Source organism: Lampetra planeri, chromosome 30, assembly GCF_965212315.1.
Source record: "Lampetra planeri chromosome 30, kcLamPlan1.2.h2, whole genome shotgun sequence".
Lineage (NCBI taxonomy): Eukaryota > Metazoa > Chordata > Hyperoartia > Petromyzontiformes > Petromyzontidae > Lampetra > Lampetra planeri.
The window spans coordinates 4,907,460-4,924,829 of NC_136136.1; the positions used below are offsets into that span (position 1 = coordinate 4,907,460).

Here is a 17,370-nt window from a genome sequence, read left to right on the forward strand (position 1 = left end):
CTTAGTGATGCTGCTGCTGTGTTGGCAGTGGTGCACAATTAACAAAACACGTTCGTCAGGAACAGCGAATGGCTTTCAAAGGAAAACATGTGACGTTTCATGCAATGACCCTTCTTCATGACACAAGAAAAGCAGACAACACGCTTCCTTCCCTCCCACATTTGTCCCACCACGTGAAAAAAATCTTATCAGGAGCATCGGTTCAACAAAAAGTTAAACTCTCGACCGGTTTCCACGGTTAGTGTCTCATCAGCAGCAGACAGGTTGAATAAAAAACGCAATTCTGAACTGCCAGATGTTAAATAAATGTTTTGTTGCTTATATTACCCCACGACTGTGCTGATTATTCCGTGGTGTAACTCGAACACGCTTATCCATAATAGAGGTTGTTTGGGTTGGATCGCGTAAATATATAAATGTGTCGTTAAAACCCACCACCACCCGACACAGCCAACTAGTATGGGTTGTCACGTAAACAGAACGTGGCCAATTCGTCACTCGGACAGCACACCGGTGTGTTGGAGAGCAAAGCCACAACATTTACACCACTGCCAACGCAGCAGCAGCATCACCAAGTAGTTTCATTTTTTTTAAGTCAAACTTCTTACACGGAATGTCGGAAGATGTCTTCCGGAAGATACTTCTGGGAGAATCTAGTTGGCTGTGTCGGGTGGTGGCGTGTTTTAACGACACATTTGTATATTTACAAGATCTAACCCAAAACAACTCTGTTATGGATGATATTGGTCGCGAAAGCCTACGTGTTAATCTAACATGCTTAGAACCCTACATCTGCCAGCGAACATCTTTCGACATTCCGCTCACCATTCGTGACAAGTTGCTGGGTTCTAGATTAGAAGTTTTCGTGACTGCAAGGGTTTTGATTTTTGCGGTAAATAAATAACTTAAATCACGACGTTTCGGAAGCAACACAAGCTTCCGTCTTCAGGCGGAACCGTTAATTTATTTATTTTATTTTTTACTACCTACGTGACTTTACCGAAAAAACCAAAGAGTAAGTCTTTTAAATCGTCTGGAGCTCCCATTGCCCCGACCCCTATCCCATTGCCCCGACCCCTATCCCATTGACCGGATCCCTATCCCGTTGCCCCGACCCATATCCCATAACCCAGACACTCTCCCATTAACCTGACCCCAATCCTAAAGACGAAAGCTTGTGTTGCCTCCGAAACGTCGTGATTTTTATTTTATTTTACTTTTATTAATTGTAATTCTTTACCTACGTGACTTTACCGAAAAAACCTAAGAATATGAATCCCTATATTTCGATTTAAAGCTTTCGTGACTGCAGGGATTCATCTTATGAATCCCTTGCAGTCACGAAAGCTTCAAATCTAGAATTGACCCCAATCCCTTTACCCCAACCCCTCCTCCCATTGCCCCGCCCCTACCCTCTAATTACCCCGCCCTCTTTTCCATTGCCCCGCCCCCTTTCCAATTACCTCGCCCCCCTTTCATATTGCCCCCTCCCCCCTCTCCCATTGTCCCCCCTCCTCCATTGCCCCTCCCCTCACTAAGCCCGCCCCCTCTGCATTAATCCGCCCCCCACCCTTCCTGCCCCTCAACTTCCGGCTCCCGTCGTGCTTAGCCGCACATGCGCCTCGGCCCAACACGTGGAAGAAGGAGAAGTAATGGCGGCGTCGGCGGTGGCGTTGTGCGCTTACTCCTCGGACCCCACGAAATGCTTCGCCGTTGCGTCGCCCGATGGCCGCGTGTACGTGTGGGACGCGAGTAGCGGCGCACTTCGGCACGAGTACGCGCCCAGCTCGCATCTGAGCGCCACGTGCAGCTGCCTAAGTTGGGGCCCTCCGAGAAAGTGCAAGGTAGGCCTCACGCGGTAACTTCGGGCCTACGGCGTGGGACTGGCGATCTAGCGGGGAAAGTCGCGTGCGAACCCCGCGAAGTGACTATCCGAGGGCGGTACCCCCTCCACTTTATCGGGGCTCAGACACGTGTTTGCTGGAATGGTTTGAAAGCTCTTGCGTTGGTAATAGTTATAACACAATACTGCTAAACGTTTTAAACATTAAGGGTCAATGCCAAAAGTACGTGCTGTAGTAGGAGTGGCTTAAATTGTGGCCATTTGCTTAATGTCTACCTAGAAAATGAAAGCCATTGCTCGCCACGTGAACACGTTCGTATAATATTTAAAACAATATATTTATAGTTTGTTTTAAGACTGTGAAGGCGATGAGTGATTTCATTTGTGCTTTCGCACATGCCGATGTACATTATGTTTTAATGGGCCGGTCACGCTGACGTAATGAGCATTTCTAGGCGGCGCGTTTTATCAAACGCCGCAGTTTGTGGTTAAAGCAGTAGCAATTAAAAAAGCTAATGAATGAATGCAATTAAGCGAGACACGATGGTGACTTGACATTCAGGGGTTTGAGGAGGGCACGGTCGATTGGTTTGTGGGATTGCCCATGTGGGGCTGAGACTGCGATCGTTCGGGCCGTGCAAATTGTACTTGTTCGCGCACCTCGTGCTACACCAGGATGCGCCGCAGAGGAAAAAGCGGCGATCGGAGACGACGGGCAGGCTTGCCGAGCTGGACCTGCTGGCGATGGGCACAGCCGTGGGCAGCGTGCTGCTTTACAGCACCGTCAAGGGGGAACTACACAGCAAGTTGGTGAGGTTTTTTTTTTATTCTTCCACGAGCCTGCTGGCTTTGGGGTGCCTCGTGGTTGATAAGGCTACGGACCAAATCACTGGGAATGTTCCAGGTGAACTCAGAAGCTAAGCAGATTGGAGCCGGGATAGTGCTTGAATAAGCGACCACCATACTTTACAGGTGTTATGGCCTTCCATTGCTACGCTGTGGGCAGTAGCGGACTGCAGCAGAATCATTGTACTGTATTGATATACTCCCACATCAATGCTTTCTCGTTTTACCACTGACTTTAACCAGCGTGATGAAGTGTGGTTAAATAACTCCTGCATCCCACATGGCTTCGGGAGGCCATTATCCAGCACTGGATTGACAGCTGTGTGTTAAAAATTGAGTTAATGTTATCAGTCGGTTGCCCTCTTTAATTAAGATATGAATGCGTTGAGCAGCTAACCATCGCCTACCTTAAGTGTTGGTATTCTTAAAAAAATTACATGAATTATGCAATACTCCTTAATTACATTTATGTTATCTAGATTTCTAGTGCCTTTTGAAGGCGCTTTCCAGCAACTTTGGGAGGCCGTATAGCAGTTATACAATTGCGCACAGGATGATATGAATTTGAAATGAAGAATTTGGTTATTGTGCCCAAACATCCCATTTCAAAACCACCACACATCCACCAAATGACGTAGTAGTTTAAATGCATCAGGTTTTTACTAGATAATGGAGGCTGCTCACGACAAAATCTTATATCTGCCAAGTGCTCCGGTCTTCCACTTCTCACATTCCGTTGTCTCGTGCGATTCATGGTGCGATGCCGGCTGCATGAGAGATGCAAGTACGATGATGACCACCTTGTGTTGGTTTTTGCTCCCCTGAAAACCATGATGGCATCTTTACCTTGGCTGTGTCCAAGTACTTGCTTATATATTGTTGATGTGTGATACATTACTATACTGTTTTTAAATCACAAAATCACCTGCAGGCCTTTGTAAATCTACTATTCTATGAAAGCCTCCCAACGTTGCTGAGAGTTGTTTGAGTGTAGAAAAAAATTGTGCTGGGTAGAACGTATGCTGCATAGGGGAATAACATTTAGTGAAACAGTATTGGAGTGGTCTTCACAAATTGAGCAACCAAGAGGAATATCTAAGAACATATTGTGGGATTCTGTCTGGGCAGATATTAAAGGTAGTGTATCTACTGTGCATAAGCTGCGGGACCTGAAACAGGGTTAAAAACGTTGGTGAGGTATGGAAATGGCATCAACGGCTTTGGCCACGAAGACGTCGTGATCTCGTACATGTAGTGACATTGTTTGGTCCCTGGCAGGATGGCGGGCATGACGGTCGAGTGAACTGCGTGCAGTGGCACCCGGAGACAGACTCGCTGTACAGCTGCTCTGACGATCAGCACATAGTGGAATGGAGCGTGGTCTCGGCAAAAGTCAAGTGGTGAGGAGATTTGCTGCTTTTTTACACTTCACCTATTGTTCAAGGTGGTATAAGTCAGCATAATAGCACTACATTTGTGAGAGTGGTGTGTCTATATATGGATGCTTGCATGGTGACCTGCATTTGTATGCGGTGGAGTTTATGTCGAGGTTGGCCAGTGAGCCAGTGAGAATGACTTCAGGAGTTGCCGGCTGAATAGTTTAAATACAGGCATTCCGTGAAACGAAATTGCATTTCAACTTTGACTATATATAAAATTTGCTTAACTTTTTTCTTTCTCCAGCAAATGGAAAGGGGACAAAGGAGGCGTGAGCTCGTTGTGTTTGAGTCCTGATGGGAAAAGCCTAATCTCTGCTGGTCGAGCAATCAAACTGTGGGATCTGGAGACGAAGAAATTACTCAGGGTAAGGTGGTGCACTCTTATTCATGCTGCAAACCAATCCAGTTTCACTGATGCAAACTAAACATTAAATAATTCATTGCTAATTTGCACTTTCCTTCTGTTCATATTCACATTTGCAGAAGTTCACTGGTCACGCCACGACAGTGTCCTTAATGATGTTCGCCACCACGCATCCACCAAATGACATGGAGTCATTCGACGGCATAACGGGTCTCTACTTCATCACGGGGGCAGCTCACGACAGATTCCTAAATGTCTGGTAAGTGTCAGAGCCCCTCCCACTTATTTTATTCCTTTTTCCTGTGCCATTAACCCTAACTTTAGAAGGTGCGATGCTGGCTACTTGAGTGATGCAAGTACGGTGATGATTAACCTTCTGGTTTCGCTTTCCTGAGATGCATGATGACACCTTTACCTTGGCTGTGTCTGAGTACTTGCTAACATTTTCCTTGTTTTTGTACGTTATTGTACCCTTTTACTAACACGTTTCAAAATAACCTGGATGCCTTTGGCTATGTTATAAGACCCTCTTTCCATGCCATTTGTATCATTTTATCAAGCGGTAAATGCTCTTTCATTATGCAAGTGTTCATTGGTGTTGCAGTGACGAGGATTACATTGCACGCAATTATCATTTAGTAACTACTACAGGAATAGACCTGTGGAGCGGCAATTTGCCAATTTCGCTAATAACCTAGCGACCTGTTAAATTTCCGATGAGTGGTATCTAAACCAGTCTTGGACCCTCCTCACCCTTCACCAACCTGCACTCAGCAGCATGGTATGGTCAACAACCTCCACACCCGATACGGTGTAGGTTGGCCTTAATCTAGTAGTGGATTGACAAGGAGATTTAAATTCTTATTCTTAACTTCTGTAATATCTGCAACCTAACTTCAAATTCTGCTCTTCCTGCGCATGTTTTTTCTTGTTAAACTTTTACCCCCTTTGGGAAGATGCATTATTCTCTTGGCTCACGGATGAGACATACTTGCATGTGTCGCACAAAAAAAGCCCCGTGCATGCCGTGATGTTCACTTGCCCTCTACGTCTTACTCGTAGGCAAGTGAAGGACGACAACAAGAAGACGCCCGCCGTTGCTCTAACGCTCACCGACGAACCCACCTACGTGGACCTGGTGCGGCCTGAAAAAAGTGACGAGGTGAGATTGTGTGTTGCAAAAATTTGACCCCACATGGCCTGTGGTGGTGCAGACTTTGGAAAACACCACTTCAATCTGCTGGCAGGGGGATCGGTGCATACTCAAAGCAGCAGGCAGCTGCAGCAGGCAGCTGCAGCAGGCAGCAGGCAGCTGCAGCAGGCAGCTGCAGCAGGCAGCTGCAGCAGGCAGCTGCAGCAGGCAGCTGCAGCAGGCAGCTGCAGCAGGCAGCTGCAGCAGGCAGCTGCAGCAGGCAGCTGCAGCTGGCAGCTGCAGCTGGCAGCTGCAGCAGGCAGCTGCAGCAGGCAGCTGCAGCAGGCAGCTGCAGCAGGCAGCTGCAGCAGGCAGCTGCAGCAGGCAGCTGCAGCAGGCAGCTGCAGCAGGCAGATCTGATTTGTCTTATTCCTTGCAGAAGTAATATTAACCTTGTTCTTCTTTGCTACTTTCAGCCTATGAAGGTTGTCGTGGTGTGCAATGATGGAAAACTTCATATATTTGAATATATCCTCAATGGGTAAGTACTCGTGACAATTATGAACACCTCATTAATTTATGCAGAGACACCTGTCCATTCTCAAACTTTTTTGCGTGGCAATGACAGATTTTAATCTAGATTTGAAAGTTTTTGTGACTGCATTATTTTGTTTTATATCTACGTGACTTTACCGAAAGAACCAAAGAGTAATGACAGTTTGTAACTACGTTGAGTTGAGCTCTATAATGGCATCTGTAGTGACCAGAATCCATTTGTACCTCCTGCAAAAGCAGTATTTGGCAGTCGTCGGTGATGTGAGTGATGGATTGCACTCTAATAGAGACCCATAGACTCGATGCCATACTATGCATGTTATGCGAGTGATGCATTGCACTTGAGTGCAGTCACAATTGAGCGACTTGAATTTTCCACATGGAAGAGGTAGCCGCACCTCCCATGTGTAATTCTGACATGGTTACGTGCAGCCAAGTGTCTTTGAGACAAGGACACCAGGTAGTTCCTTGGATGTTCAAATGGGTCTGGTTGGGAACATTGCAGGATGCCCATCTATCTTAATAGGTCTCGCCTCCAGCTATCTATGCGTTTACCTGCTAACAAAAGCATGGCGGTAGGGGTCCACTTATTCATTCACGTTTATCTCTTTTGGGTTGCCCAACGAGACCAGAATTAAACTCCTCCGCTCTTCCACTTGTCTTTTGCCCGCCGCCATTTCACCAGTACGTGCAAGAAACCCTTGAAGCCCAGCTGGTCGCTGCAGCTGGTCACGCAAGGCAAAGACGAGACCCCGAGGCCCTTGCCTGTCCTTGCCGCTGCGTTCTGCGCTGACCAGTGCTCCCTCATGCTGGCGTACGGCCCCAGCATCCGCCCAGTGCTGGAGCGCGTGGTGAGTTCCACGCTCCCATATCACGTCACCAAGAAACTGCGTGCACCGAGCGAGATGATTTTTGCTTCTATATCCATCTTTCATTTTTTGATCACTTGTCACGGTTTCTTTCCTACGCAGGCAATCGACAAGTCTCAGAGCATGGTGTGCCTCGTCCGAGACGAGCCGACGAGCCTGGCGATAAAGATGGAAACCAAAGTCACGAAGGTCCGTTCAGTCACGCTCATAAGTTGTGACTATTATTATTTTGCAAAACTACTCTTAGACTAATTCTAGATTTGAAGTTTTCGTGACTACAAGGGGTCCATACTCTTTGGTTTTTTCGGTAAAGTCACGTAGGTAAAAAAGAAAATAAAAATTAATAAAATCACGACGTTTCGGAGGCAAAATTTCTGTATCAAGTGTTTGCTGTAACGGTGCCACCTGAAGACGGAAGCTTGTGTTGCCTCCGAAACGTCGTGATTTAATACTTTTTTCTTTTCTTTTTTACCTACGTGACTTTACCGAACAAACCAAAGAGTATACTCTTAGACTAGATTCGTCTGCGCCACAGCGCATTCGTGACAGCCTTGCGCTCTAAACAATTGCGTCAATACAAATGTGTTAAAAAGTGATTGAAGTTCTAGTGGGTGAATGCTCGTATACGGATGTACAGGGAGACTGGGTGCTTCCAGCCTTCACAGGACGCCCGTGTCGTGGTTGCCGGTTTGTTTTACGGAAGCAAAAGCGAAGCGCAGCCCGGAACACGGTTCGACCTGAAATATTCACTTTCTCGCCGACTGCTGTCAGGCTGGCACAGCCAGGGTTTACAACTCTGGGCAACCACCCGGTATCTTTGTTGTTGAAATTGATTTGCACGCGACTATTCTTAAGGGACTATATCAGAGGCAGGCGGCGATGCGATTAGAAGGATGTAAGAGAAAGATGAGGATTCTGGACTCGTACAATCAATATCGGATCTTGCACTTGTTTAACGACCGGTGGGAGCAAACTAATGAATATTAACTTGAATATAAGTGGGGAGAGAAATGCCTTGATCAAATGTTTTCAACCCATCAGCCATTATGCCTTCAAGACGATTGCTTAATGAGTCAAACTAGTCTCCAGTTTTGCATTTCTGGGCCCCATGAGCTGTCAGGCTTTTAACCACAGTTAGCATATGTCATTGGCACAAGAGCCAACCATTTTTGCTATGGGCCCGTCACTGTAAAATATTATTGTTCTATAAAAAACTCATCAGGATCATGGGTAACTTTTAAATATACAAAATTAGATATTGTGTATGCTTCAGACTGAGCAGTGTAGCATAATGAGACGCACTAATTTTATGATCATAGTGGGGAGTGGTGGCGATGAGTGGCTGTGGTGATGAACATGTGTGGTGGTGGTTCGCGTGCGCACACAGACCAAGACCCCCCTGGTGCCTGGGAAGGCCAAGGTGTTGGCACCCGGTGTACCGGGCCACACGAGCACAGCTCAGGCTGTGGTGGTGCTGGAGAAGGCGGGGCGTGGCAAAAAGCGGAAAGGAGACCAGGGCACCGAGACGGCCACACCTGCAGAGGTAACTGGCAGGGCCCCCAGGGCAACAAGGCCTTGTATATTGCTGTAACGTCTTCCCTGTCTATAATGTGGGGGGGGGATGCTTACTGCAAACTTTTTTCATTGCTCCATCTCCACAGTGCTTCGTGCGGGGAGGGTGTTTCCTAAGGATCGTTATGCATTTTTGTCTTACGATGAGGACTTGCAATTGTGGTGGTACATCTTCTTGGTTCTTTCGGTAAAGTCACGTAGAAGGGAAATAATAAAAATAAAACATAATAAAATAATTCTCACGACGTTTCGGCCACAACGCAAGCAGCCGTCCTCAGGTGAAGACCAGGTCTGTCGGGGAGACAGCGTCAGAGGACGGCTGCTTGCGTTGTGGCCGAAACGTCGTTAGAATTATTTTATTATGTTTTATTTTTATGATTTTATTATTTCCCTTCTACGTGACTTTACCGAAAGAACCAAGAAGATGAATCCCTGCAGTCACGAAAGCTTTAAATCGGAACTTGAACTGCTTCGGAAGGTCCCTGGCTCTACATGGATGATTCGAATTGCAAACGTGTTTCTGATGACATTAAAATTGGACGCAGCAGCGGCTGCACGCCAGCAGTGGTTAGCCGCGTCTTTGTTGGCTAGATTATGTTGCTGCTATAAATTTCCACATACTAAGCCGTTTCGTTGAGCTATCATTTTTGGCCAGGTCGCGTCTGAAAAAGAAGCTAATAGCCCAGTGGGTTTTGCCTGGTAAAATAAAAAATAGTTTTGTTTTATTTGTATTGTTTATTAGTGATTGGTGTTTGCCTTTTCTATACTTTGCACTCCTATCGTGTTTTTGTATTGTCACGTGACCTGCCCCTGCTGGACATCTGTGAAAAAAAGAAGCTTCAGAGCTCATTCCTCCAAAATCGACGAATATTCTCCTTATGAATTTCGCCTCCGTGATGCCTTTGCGCGCCGCCAGTTGAGCCTGGAGGAGCGCTTGTCGACCATGCAGCTGGGCAAGGGCGGCAGGCGGCCGGGTGAGCAGCCGCAAGCAGACGGCTTCAGTGTCCTGCTCACGCAGGGTCTGGAGAGCAACGACAGCGACATCCTCAACGTGAGCAAGCCCCGGCAACGGCCGGCCCACCCCCCCTCCCCCCACGGGCCCAAGTGACGATCGACGCTCACTGTTTTTCACAGCGCTGTCAATTTTAATTTGTAAATCGTAATGTTTTTTTAATAAGGTTTGTTTCAAACAAATGAATATGCAGAGGGGAAAAAATGTTAGGGGGTAATCATTTGGCAGTCGCAAGACATCTGGACCACCCTGTACAGTCCAAATGTTACGTATCTGAGCGTCGCATATCGTCCGCCCTGAACAAATAACCTCCCTGCACCACCCAGTTGTGGCGTTTGTGTATTTGGTGTGTAACTCGTTTTCTTGAGACGTTCACAAAACCGACCTTGTCGCACGCAGGAATGTATTGTTAATATCGTGTAAATTCACTTAAATTTAATCTGTTTGCACTTTAATTTTGTTTGGTAAACCATCTGTGCATGGTGTAATCTTCGTTTTCAATATGTTGACGTATCTGGCCTTTTAACATATCTACCTATACCTCGAGGTCCCCAGTGTCGGTCTGATCAGCGACGTACTGTGCTCCAAAGGTCGTCTGAGGTGCTTGAACGTTATCGCTAATGCTGTGTTCTTAACCGTGAATGTCGTTGAGCAACGGAGATCTGTAAGTGCAGCCGTGAAACAATTGGAAAGCCCGAGCAAAAACAACCGTGTGACATGAGCAGTGGAAATATTTTTTTTTTAATTAAATTGATGGTCAGTAAAGCATTGTGGTTGGAGTGTTGCACTCGTTGGGGTCATAGCGCAAGGTGGTTTTAGTAACTTTGTTTAAAACAAATCAAAATGGGAAGAAAATTACAGCTTTGCAAGATGAACGTGTAAAATATTTAGTGCAAAAGCACGCAAGTGCTGTAGTAACCAGTCTAAATGTATTAGTAAAATAACATTTCTCTGGAACAATGCCTATGCAAACACGCAAACCTTTGCAACGGTGCCATCTGGACATGTAAACAAAATTTACATTTGAGCATCTTGATGTACCGTCATTCTTTTATTCCTTAAGCAAATATTGGATCGTGGTCAATATAAAAAAAATCCAGTATCCCCGATGGTTTTCCAAGTGGTTTTTTAGGTGCGTATTGGTCTGCTAACAACTTGCCTACCGTCGCATGTTGCGCCCGTTGATGGCCTCTTGTCACTCGGCCCTACAGAAAGTCCTGCAGACCAAGAACGAGATAGTGATCCGCAACACGGTGCAGCAGCTCGCCATCCACATGATCATGCCTCTGCTGCGAGTGGTGAGTTTACCCCCCCCTCCCGCCTGCCCGCCATTAGTGGTTTGCTGGCGTATTGTACAATTTCCCTGCGGTGCTGCGTTGTCAGTGGGGAGCAGTGCAGTAAAATCTGTTGCACCGTACTATGCTGCAACATAGACTGGCCCTGACTTCACTCCAGGCCACATTGACCAGAGTGGTGGTGTTTTGTCAATTCGTCCTCACAATCGCGACCACTGATCCCCCGTGCTGCCCCCCCGTCCCAGCCTCGGTAATATTAATAATGTCGCCAAGGCCACAATGCAGAGGTCACATGTCCCTCGCCTCGAGTCAGCAGCATGGTGTTAAGTTACTTGTTTCAAGCCGTGTAATCGGGTGTTTTGTTTCAAGCATTCGTTTCACGTGTATTCATGTGTTTTGTGCGAGTACGGCATTTGTTTAATGTTGTTCATTCTTACCGGGAAGTGGTGACTATGCACGATTATAATCCGGTACTTGGGAGGTGAGGGTTGGTGGTTCACACAAATGTTGTCAGCAGACTCCCTTCCCGTGGGCATCAAGTTGCCATACCCTAGTTCCCCCTGGAGGAAGCAGTACAGCAAGTGGATTAATCGCCATCTGTTCCAATCTGTATGGGGGGGATAGTCGTGCCCCTTGAGACATGTGGGTATTCACCGGGTGCTCCGGTTTCCTCTCCCTCTTGTGTAAATGCTCATTAATTGGCTGCAAACATCTTTAGTGGAGAAATCCCCTCCCACTTGTATAAACGCTCATTAATTGGCTGCAAACATCTTTAGTGGAGAAATCCCATTTGCGCACCTCTGCAATCGATCCATTGCAGACATTGTGTTATTTTGGTGCGGCTAAAACATTCTTCGTGTGTGCGTGTCTGTTGTTGCCCTTTGCTACAGCTTACAAAGAGAATACAGAGCCATCCATTCAGGTGAGCGTCTGCTTTTGCAATCTTCTGGTTGGGTTTTAAGGGATGCAAGTGCACGCACTGCCCCGTTAAGAAAGCCAAGAAAAAGGAATAATTTGCATTGGGGGTGCTGGCAGGGGTGGGGGGGGGTAATAGGAGAGCAGTCAACACGTCGTGCTGTGTACTACAAGTACCGCCGGGTGAGATTGCCGTAGCTCTGGAAGCTACTATTTTAAATGTGTTGCACTCTTATTTTTTTAACCAGAGTCTTATTGGTTAGAGCATTACAAATTACTTTTTACAATAATCCTAACTTGATTGTACAAACGCATCATGTCAATGAATTCAACGGCCCTATCTGATATATACGTAATCGGTGACGTGTTTGGCATTGGGCCTTATCCATGAAGGGCAATAGCCCAAATGTGAGTTATTAAGCATCGTTAAAAAAGAAACACTGCCAACGCAGTTTGACGAAGAGATCGTTGAAATGCGTTGTTGGTCTGGAAAGTGAGTGTAATGTCATGTTTTATTCTGTTGCTTGCGATAAACCCTAATCTTTAAACTCTGTTAATCATTCACACTTGTTTGCAAGTTCAAATTTCAAGTTTATTTTGTTTAACCAGGGTGAAAACTCAGAGACCAGGATAGCTGTCCTTTTCGATCAGTAAGTAGGTTGTGATGATTGCTGCTGTGTATAACCCCAATCCAGCATAGTTGGACCCTGACGGGCAACTTGTTGTAATAATCAGGGCGCCCTCTGGATTCAAGCTCCGAACCCCTCTGCAAACGGGGAGAGAAAATCTGATCCCACTAGACTCTTGTTCGCCACACTGCGTTGTGTGCACACGCACTGGTTGATGACATTCCACCGTCTCCATGTGTCCTCCCACCTGTAGCGCTGTGATGACCATGCGGTGGGTGAGGGCCGTGCTGACCATCCACGCGTCTTACTTGGCGGCGGTGAGTCCTTCGCTACTTTTACGGATGAAATGTGCCTTGAAATGTTAAATATTTTATAAGCATGTAATACATTTGTAGAAGCCCCCGAGTAAAATGATAGAGTAATTGGAGAATCACATTTTATTTTCAAACTTCTCCAAGTCTCATAGCAATCTAAATTCCTTTGTTACTCTCTGAAACAAATTTTGAGAGAAGTCAAATGGATCATCAATCGGTGGAGTATCTCATGAATGGCTCACCCTGTATAAGTAGGTGTCTATGTTGTCTACAGGTGTGCAAGTCATGTGGATGTGAGCTCCGATTTATGCACTGCTGCTTGTATTCAATTATATTTTTACACGTTCTAATTCGGCTTTTAGTGGTGCTTTGGCAGGGTAAAGTGTGGGTATACATCTATGTTATTGGTATCATAAAGAGTATCCCGTGTGTGTGTGTGTGTATATAGATTCCGGATTTGGTGCAGCAGATGGCAGTGCTCTATCAGCTGATGGACAGCCGAATCCGCGTTCACCAGAGGCTTGCGCAGATGAGCGGCAAGCTCTGCCTCATGATGAGCCAGGTGATGATGCCATAGCATCCTCCCCCCCCTCGCATCTTTTTGTTGTCCTTCCCTGCACCTCCGATTAGCACGGTTGACTACGTATAGTGCGAAAGAACTTCAGCATACGTACATAGCCTTGTTACGCTCTCTAACAATAATATTCCGTGAGTGTAAACACATTTAAAGCTTTCGTGACTGCAGGGATTCATCTTCTTGGTTCTTTCGGTAAAGTCACGTAGAAGGGAAGTAATAAAATAATAAAAATAAAACATAATAAAACAATTCTCACGCGAATTGTTTTATTATGTTTTATTTTTATTATTTTATTACTTCCCTTCTACGTGACTTTACCGAAAGAACCAAGAAGAAAAAAAGTGTAAACACAGTTGAATAAAATCCGTGGTAGAGATCCCAAAATGTACCTTCATCTCGAAAGTACAGGTCAGCAGCCTAACACTTGGAGACTGTGGAGGCTGTGTGAATTATTTATGATTTTAACTGAACCGATACAGGTAAATGAAAAATTTGGCTGGGTTTGGAGAAACCGGGATTTTGTTGTAACTTTGTTTTACTTTGTCCGCATCTTCCCCCCCCCCCCCCCCCCCGAATGTATACCCATAAGCTGCTTACACAATACAAATTAATTAATTAATGTTTCTTTCAGCTGGACGTGGCTAGGAAAGCAAACATCGGGAGTGGTGTGCAGCAAACTGCCCAACTGGTCTATGAAGAAGGTACATTTTAATTCTCAGTTGGGCTTTGGTCTTCTGGCCTGACGGATTAAACGACGGTGCAAGTTTATTAAAATCCCCCCTGCCACTGTCCGACCCGAAAGTATAAAGGTGAATGTTAGCCCGGGCGGTGGTGGCGCGCACACCTGTAATAAATCCAGCACTGGAGGCGAGAGTTGGTGGATCGCACGAATGTCGTGACGCTCCCTTACCGTGGGTGTCAAGGAGGTGTGCCATACCCTGGCTCACCAGGAGAGAAGGCAGTACATGTACAGGAAGTGGACTAATCGCCATCTGCACGGGATAGTGTTGCCCCCTCGCCACGCATGTGGATTTTCTCCTAGGTGCTTTGGGTTCCTCCCACTTGCATAAACAAAACACTCATTGGCTCAAAGCATCTGAAAATAAAAACCCAATACACTTCCCTCCTGAAAAAGTGTGTCCCACCGCTCACCTGGATGAATAAGTACATTAAATTAAAGGTTGCATGTGGTGTGGGGTGAAGTGTCGGTATTCCCAACTCTATAAATATTTCCCTGGACAGCATGTAAGAGTAGGTCAACATACCCTTTAGTGACGGGCATTCTGCCAGCAGCGAGTTGGGGGCGGTTAGAAAGCAATTACAGCGGCGACAACCACCACCGCTTATGCCCCTCTTGTGTAATGATTGAATTGTTCAGTGTAAGGGAAATGTATGGCTGTTGAAGGTGAACTTTTCTTGTGTCCATGTGGCAGTGGGGTGTGGGGAAAAACGGTGAAACGCAGCATTTGTGCCCTGCTCCAAATATGAAAAACGTTGGGGCGGTTACAAACAGCTTGAGTAGCTTTGATTTTCCTCCGGAGGCATTAAAAGTGTTGCGGTTCTTTTGATTTTCTTTCAGAATCATCAGACGAGGAGGTGTCAGAAGATGAACTCATGGGAAAAGAGGAGGACTCTGTAAGTTAACCATGGGTTTTCAGTGGCTGCATTTGTTAACACTTGATTAAAATTTAATGACAATCACTTGATATTACTTCAATAAAAAAATTACCATTGCAGATAGTATATCGGCAATGTTGTCTTGGTTTTTCTCAGTCTAAATGTGAAGCTGCGTTAATGATAAAATACAGTTACGTTTTTCACGTGAACCGCTATATTATTCTGTTGATATCACTGCTGTATATTTCTAACGAGAGTGCGGGGACATCGTATAAGACGGGAATGGCAGCTTGTTGCAAAACTTAAAACTCCTGTTGGACAGTCTGGGTTAGGAATAGCATCTTCCTTGAATGCACATTAATGCAAGATTGTCTTTGCCACTAGGACAACTGGGAGGAGATTGAGGAGCAAGAGGAAGGAGGAGACGACTCCGCCACCGAGATGAACGCCGTCGTAAAGGGAGAACATTCTGATGACGAAGTTGCCGAGAGCGATTGAAGAGCAATAGTCGGGTTGACGATTGATGCACCAGTGAAAGTGGACTCTACTTCATTCAACACAATGAAAACCAACAAATCACCCCCCCCTCCCCGACGTTGATGAAATTGTGGGTCCGACGGATGTTGGTACAAACTCTTTAAGACCTGCCGAGATTGAGTTATAGACAATGAAGATGCCTGAACGTACAGAGTATTTTTTCTGCCCATGTCTGCAAGTTTTCCAAATGCAGCATGCTTTTTAAACATTGTTTAAGGAATTATTGCTGCACGCTGGGCTGCATACAATGCCTACGCATCAATGGGATATTGCTTTTCAGTAAGCAAGTAATGGATTTAGATGTCTAACATTTTAAGGTTTCATGTTGCTAAAGTTTGACTTTGTAAAATCTGTACAGAGAATAAACCGTATGGAGCGTTGCATTCCCCAAGATTTTTTTTTCCCTCGGTCATCACATTTTTGGTTGCTTCAGTGACCTGCAAGGTAATTTTTGAGTTAGATAGACCGTATCTTGTGTTTCACATACCTTACCTGACATGCAGCAGTTCAAAATAACTCGACGCATTTTCGGTGAACTTTAAAACTATGTTTTGAAATAAACACCGTCTTGCGCGCCTTAAATATGCTGTGTGGTGTCCAATTTTTTTGCCTTTGTACCTGAAATGCTAACTAGCTTTAAAAGGTCATGTCATTTATTATGAGCTGTACTTTTACAAGTGCATTACAAATGATAACCAGCTATCAAAGTCCAGTAGTAATATCTTCCAAGTTATACAGTTTCACCTTTTAAAACTATTCTCAATGCTGAGAATAGGGTTTTCTTCCCCTTTTATCTGGCAACAAAACAGGTGTTAAGATGTTAAAACCTCAAACTGAAGCATTTTACAAGGAATCCTGTCTGCATTAACCACAATACTTGTGGTCAAAATGCAAACAAAACATACTGATAATATACATTGTCCTTTAAACTGATTGGTCCACACCAGAGACTGCTTTCTTTTGAGCCTCGTCTCAAACGGTGTTAGACCAGAGGCGTGGCAAAGGAGGTCCCATGAAGTAGTTGCATAGGAGACCTCGGTTAAAATGTAAAGTTTTACGTATGGGGTATCTTTTTTACAGTATTGTAGTTACATAAAATGACATGTCAGTGTATTGATAACAAGGAAAATGTATCCACCAACATCCTGGCATGCACGCAAGTTCGTCTGAGTACGTTCAAGGTTGAATATTAAAAATCTTCGTTGACAAGGTGAGAAAAAATATCTCGCAATGTCCCAATTGGTTGATGCAATCAAAATAAATAAGTCACTCCCGTGATACGAATGATTTCCCAGCGTCTGAAATGGCTGCCCAAAATCAGCCAGTGGCATTAATTGCGTTGAAATTACGGGTATGATCATCAATTACATTTATAGTTTAGCTCACGACAATACTCTGAAATTGCGTGTATGATTCGGCAATAAGCTGGGACGGTTGATTCTCAAACAGGATATTAAATCCTTTATATTAAGTTCGCTTGCTTGTGTAGTAAGTATTCAGGAGGCTTTGACGACGGGGTCGGAGGCACGCTTATTTATTAACACCAACTTGTGCACAGTAACGGGTACACACAGTACTTAAGGGGGTATCGTCCCCTTCACTCGTCTAACAGGGAGAACATCTAACCCCACCAACCTACGCCCAAGTCCTCCACTACGGAGCTAGGGGAGGCTACCTATCCCAGCCCTGGTCAAGCTGGGATCCCGGCACCCTGAGTCTCCAGACCGGCTCTTATAAGAACGTCAGTCTGGGCTCTCGGGGCCACGCCACCGGCTTGCCCTGGTCGGCCATGACAAGGACAGCGAGCCAGGGGAGCTCCGGGGCCTATTCTAGCTGGTCTTCAGTCTTCGCTGG

At 45.6% G+C, this 17,370-nt stretch overlaps 1 protein-coding gene and 1 non-coding gene across 2 annotated transcripts; both read left to right on the plus strand.

The window, feature by feature from the left end:
• Nucleotides 1-1,592: 1,592 nt before the first annotated feature.
• On the plus strand, nucleotides 1,593-16,098 carry WDR43 (WD repeat domain 43). Its single transcript, XM_078608508.1, has 18 exons — nucleotides 1,593-1,844; nucleotides 2,519-2,653; nucleotides 3,968-4,089; nucleotides 4,373-4,493; nucleotides 4,612-4,751; nucleotides 5,555-5,654; nucleotides 6,101-6,165; nucleotides 6,865-7,030; nucleotides 7,151-7,237; nucleotides 8,436-8,591; nucleotides 9,537-9,671; nucleotides 10,844-10,930; nucleotides 11,818-11,849; nucleotides 12,725-12,788; nucleotides 13,234-13,347; nucleotides 13,994-14,063; nucleotides 14,942-14,997; nucleotides 15,364-16,098. Exons 1-18 carry the CDS (start codon nucleotides 1,653-1,655, stop codon nucleotides 15,475-15,477), a joined length of 1,956 nt encoding a protein of 651 aa, XP_078464634.1. The 5' UTR covers nucleotides 1,593-1,652; the 3' UTR covers nucleotides 15,478-16,098.
• On the plus strand, nucleotides 4,849-4,926 carry LOC144728998 (small nucleolar RNA SNORD53/SNORD92). Its single transcript, XR_013587609.1, has one exon. It is a non-coding gene; the product is annotated as a small nucleolar RNA SNORD53/SNORD92 (small nucleolar RNA).
• Nucleotides 16,099-17,370: the final 1,272 nt, after the last annotated feature.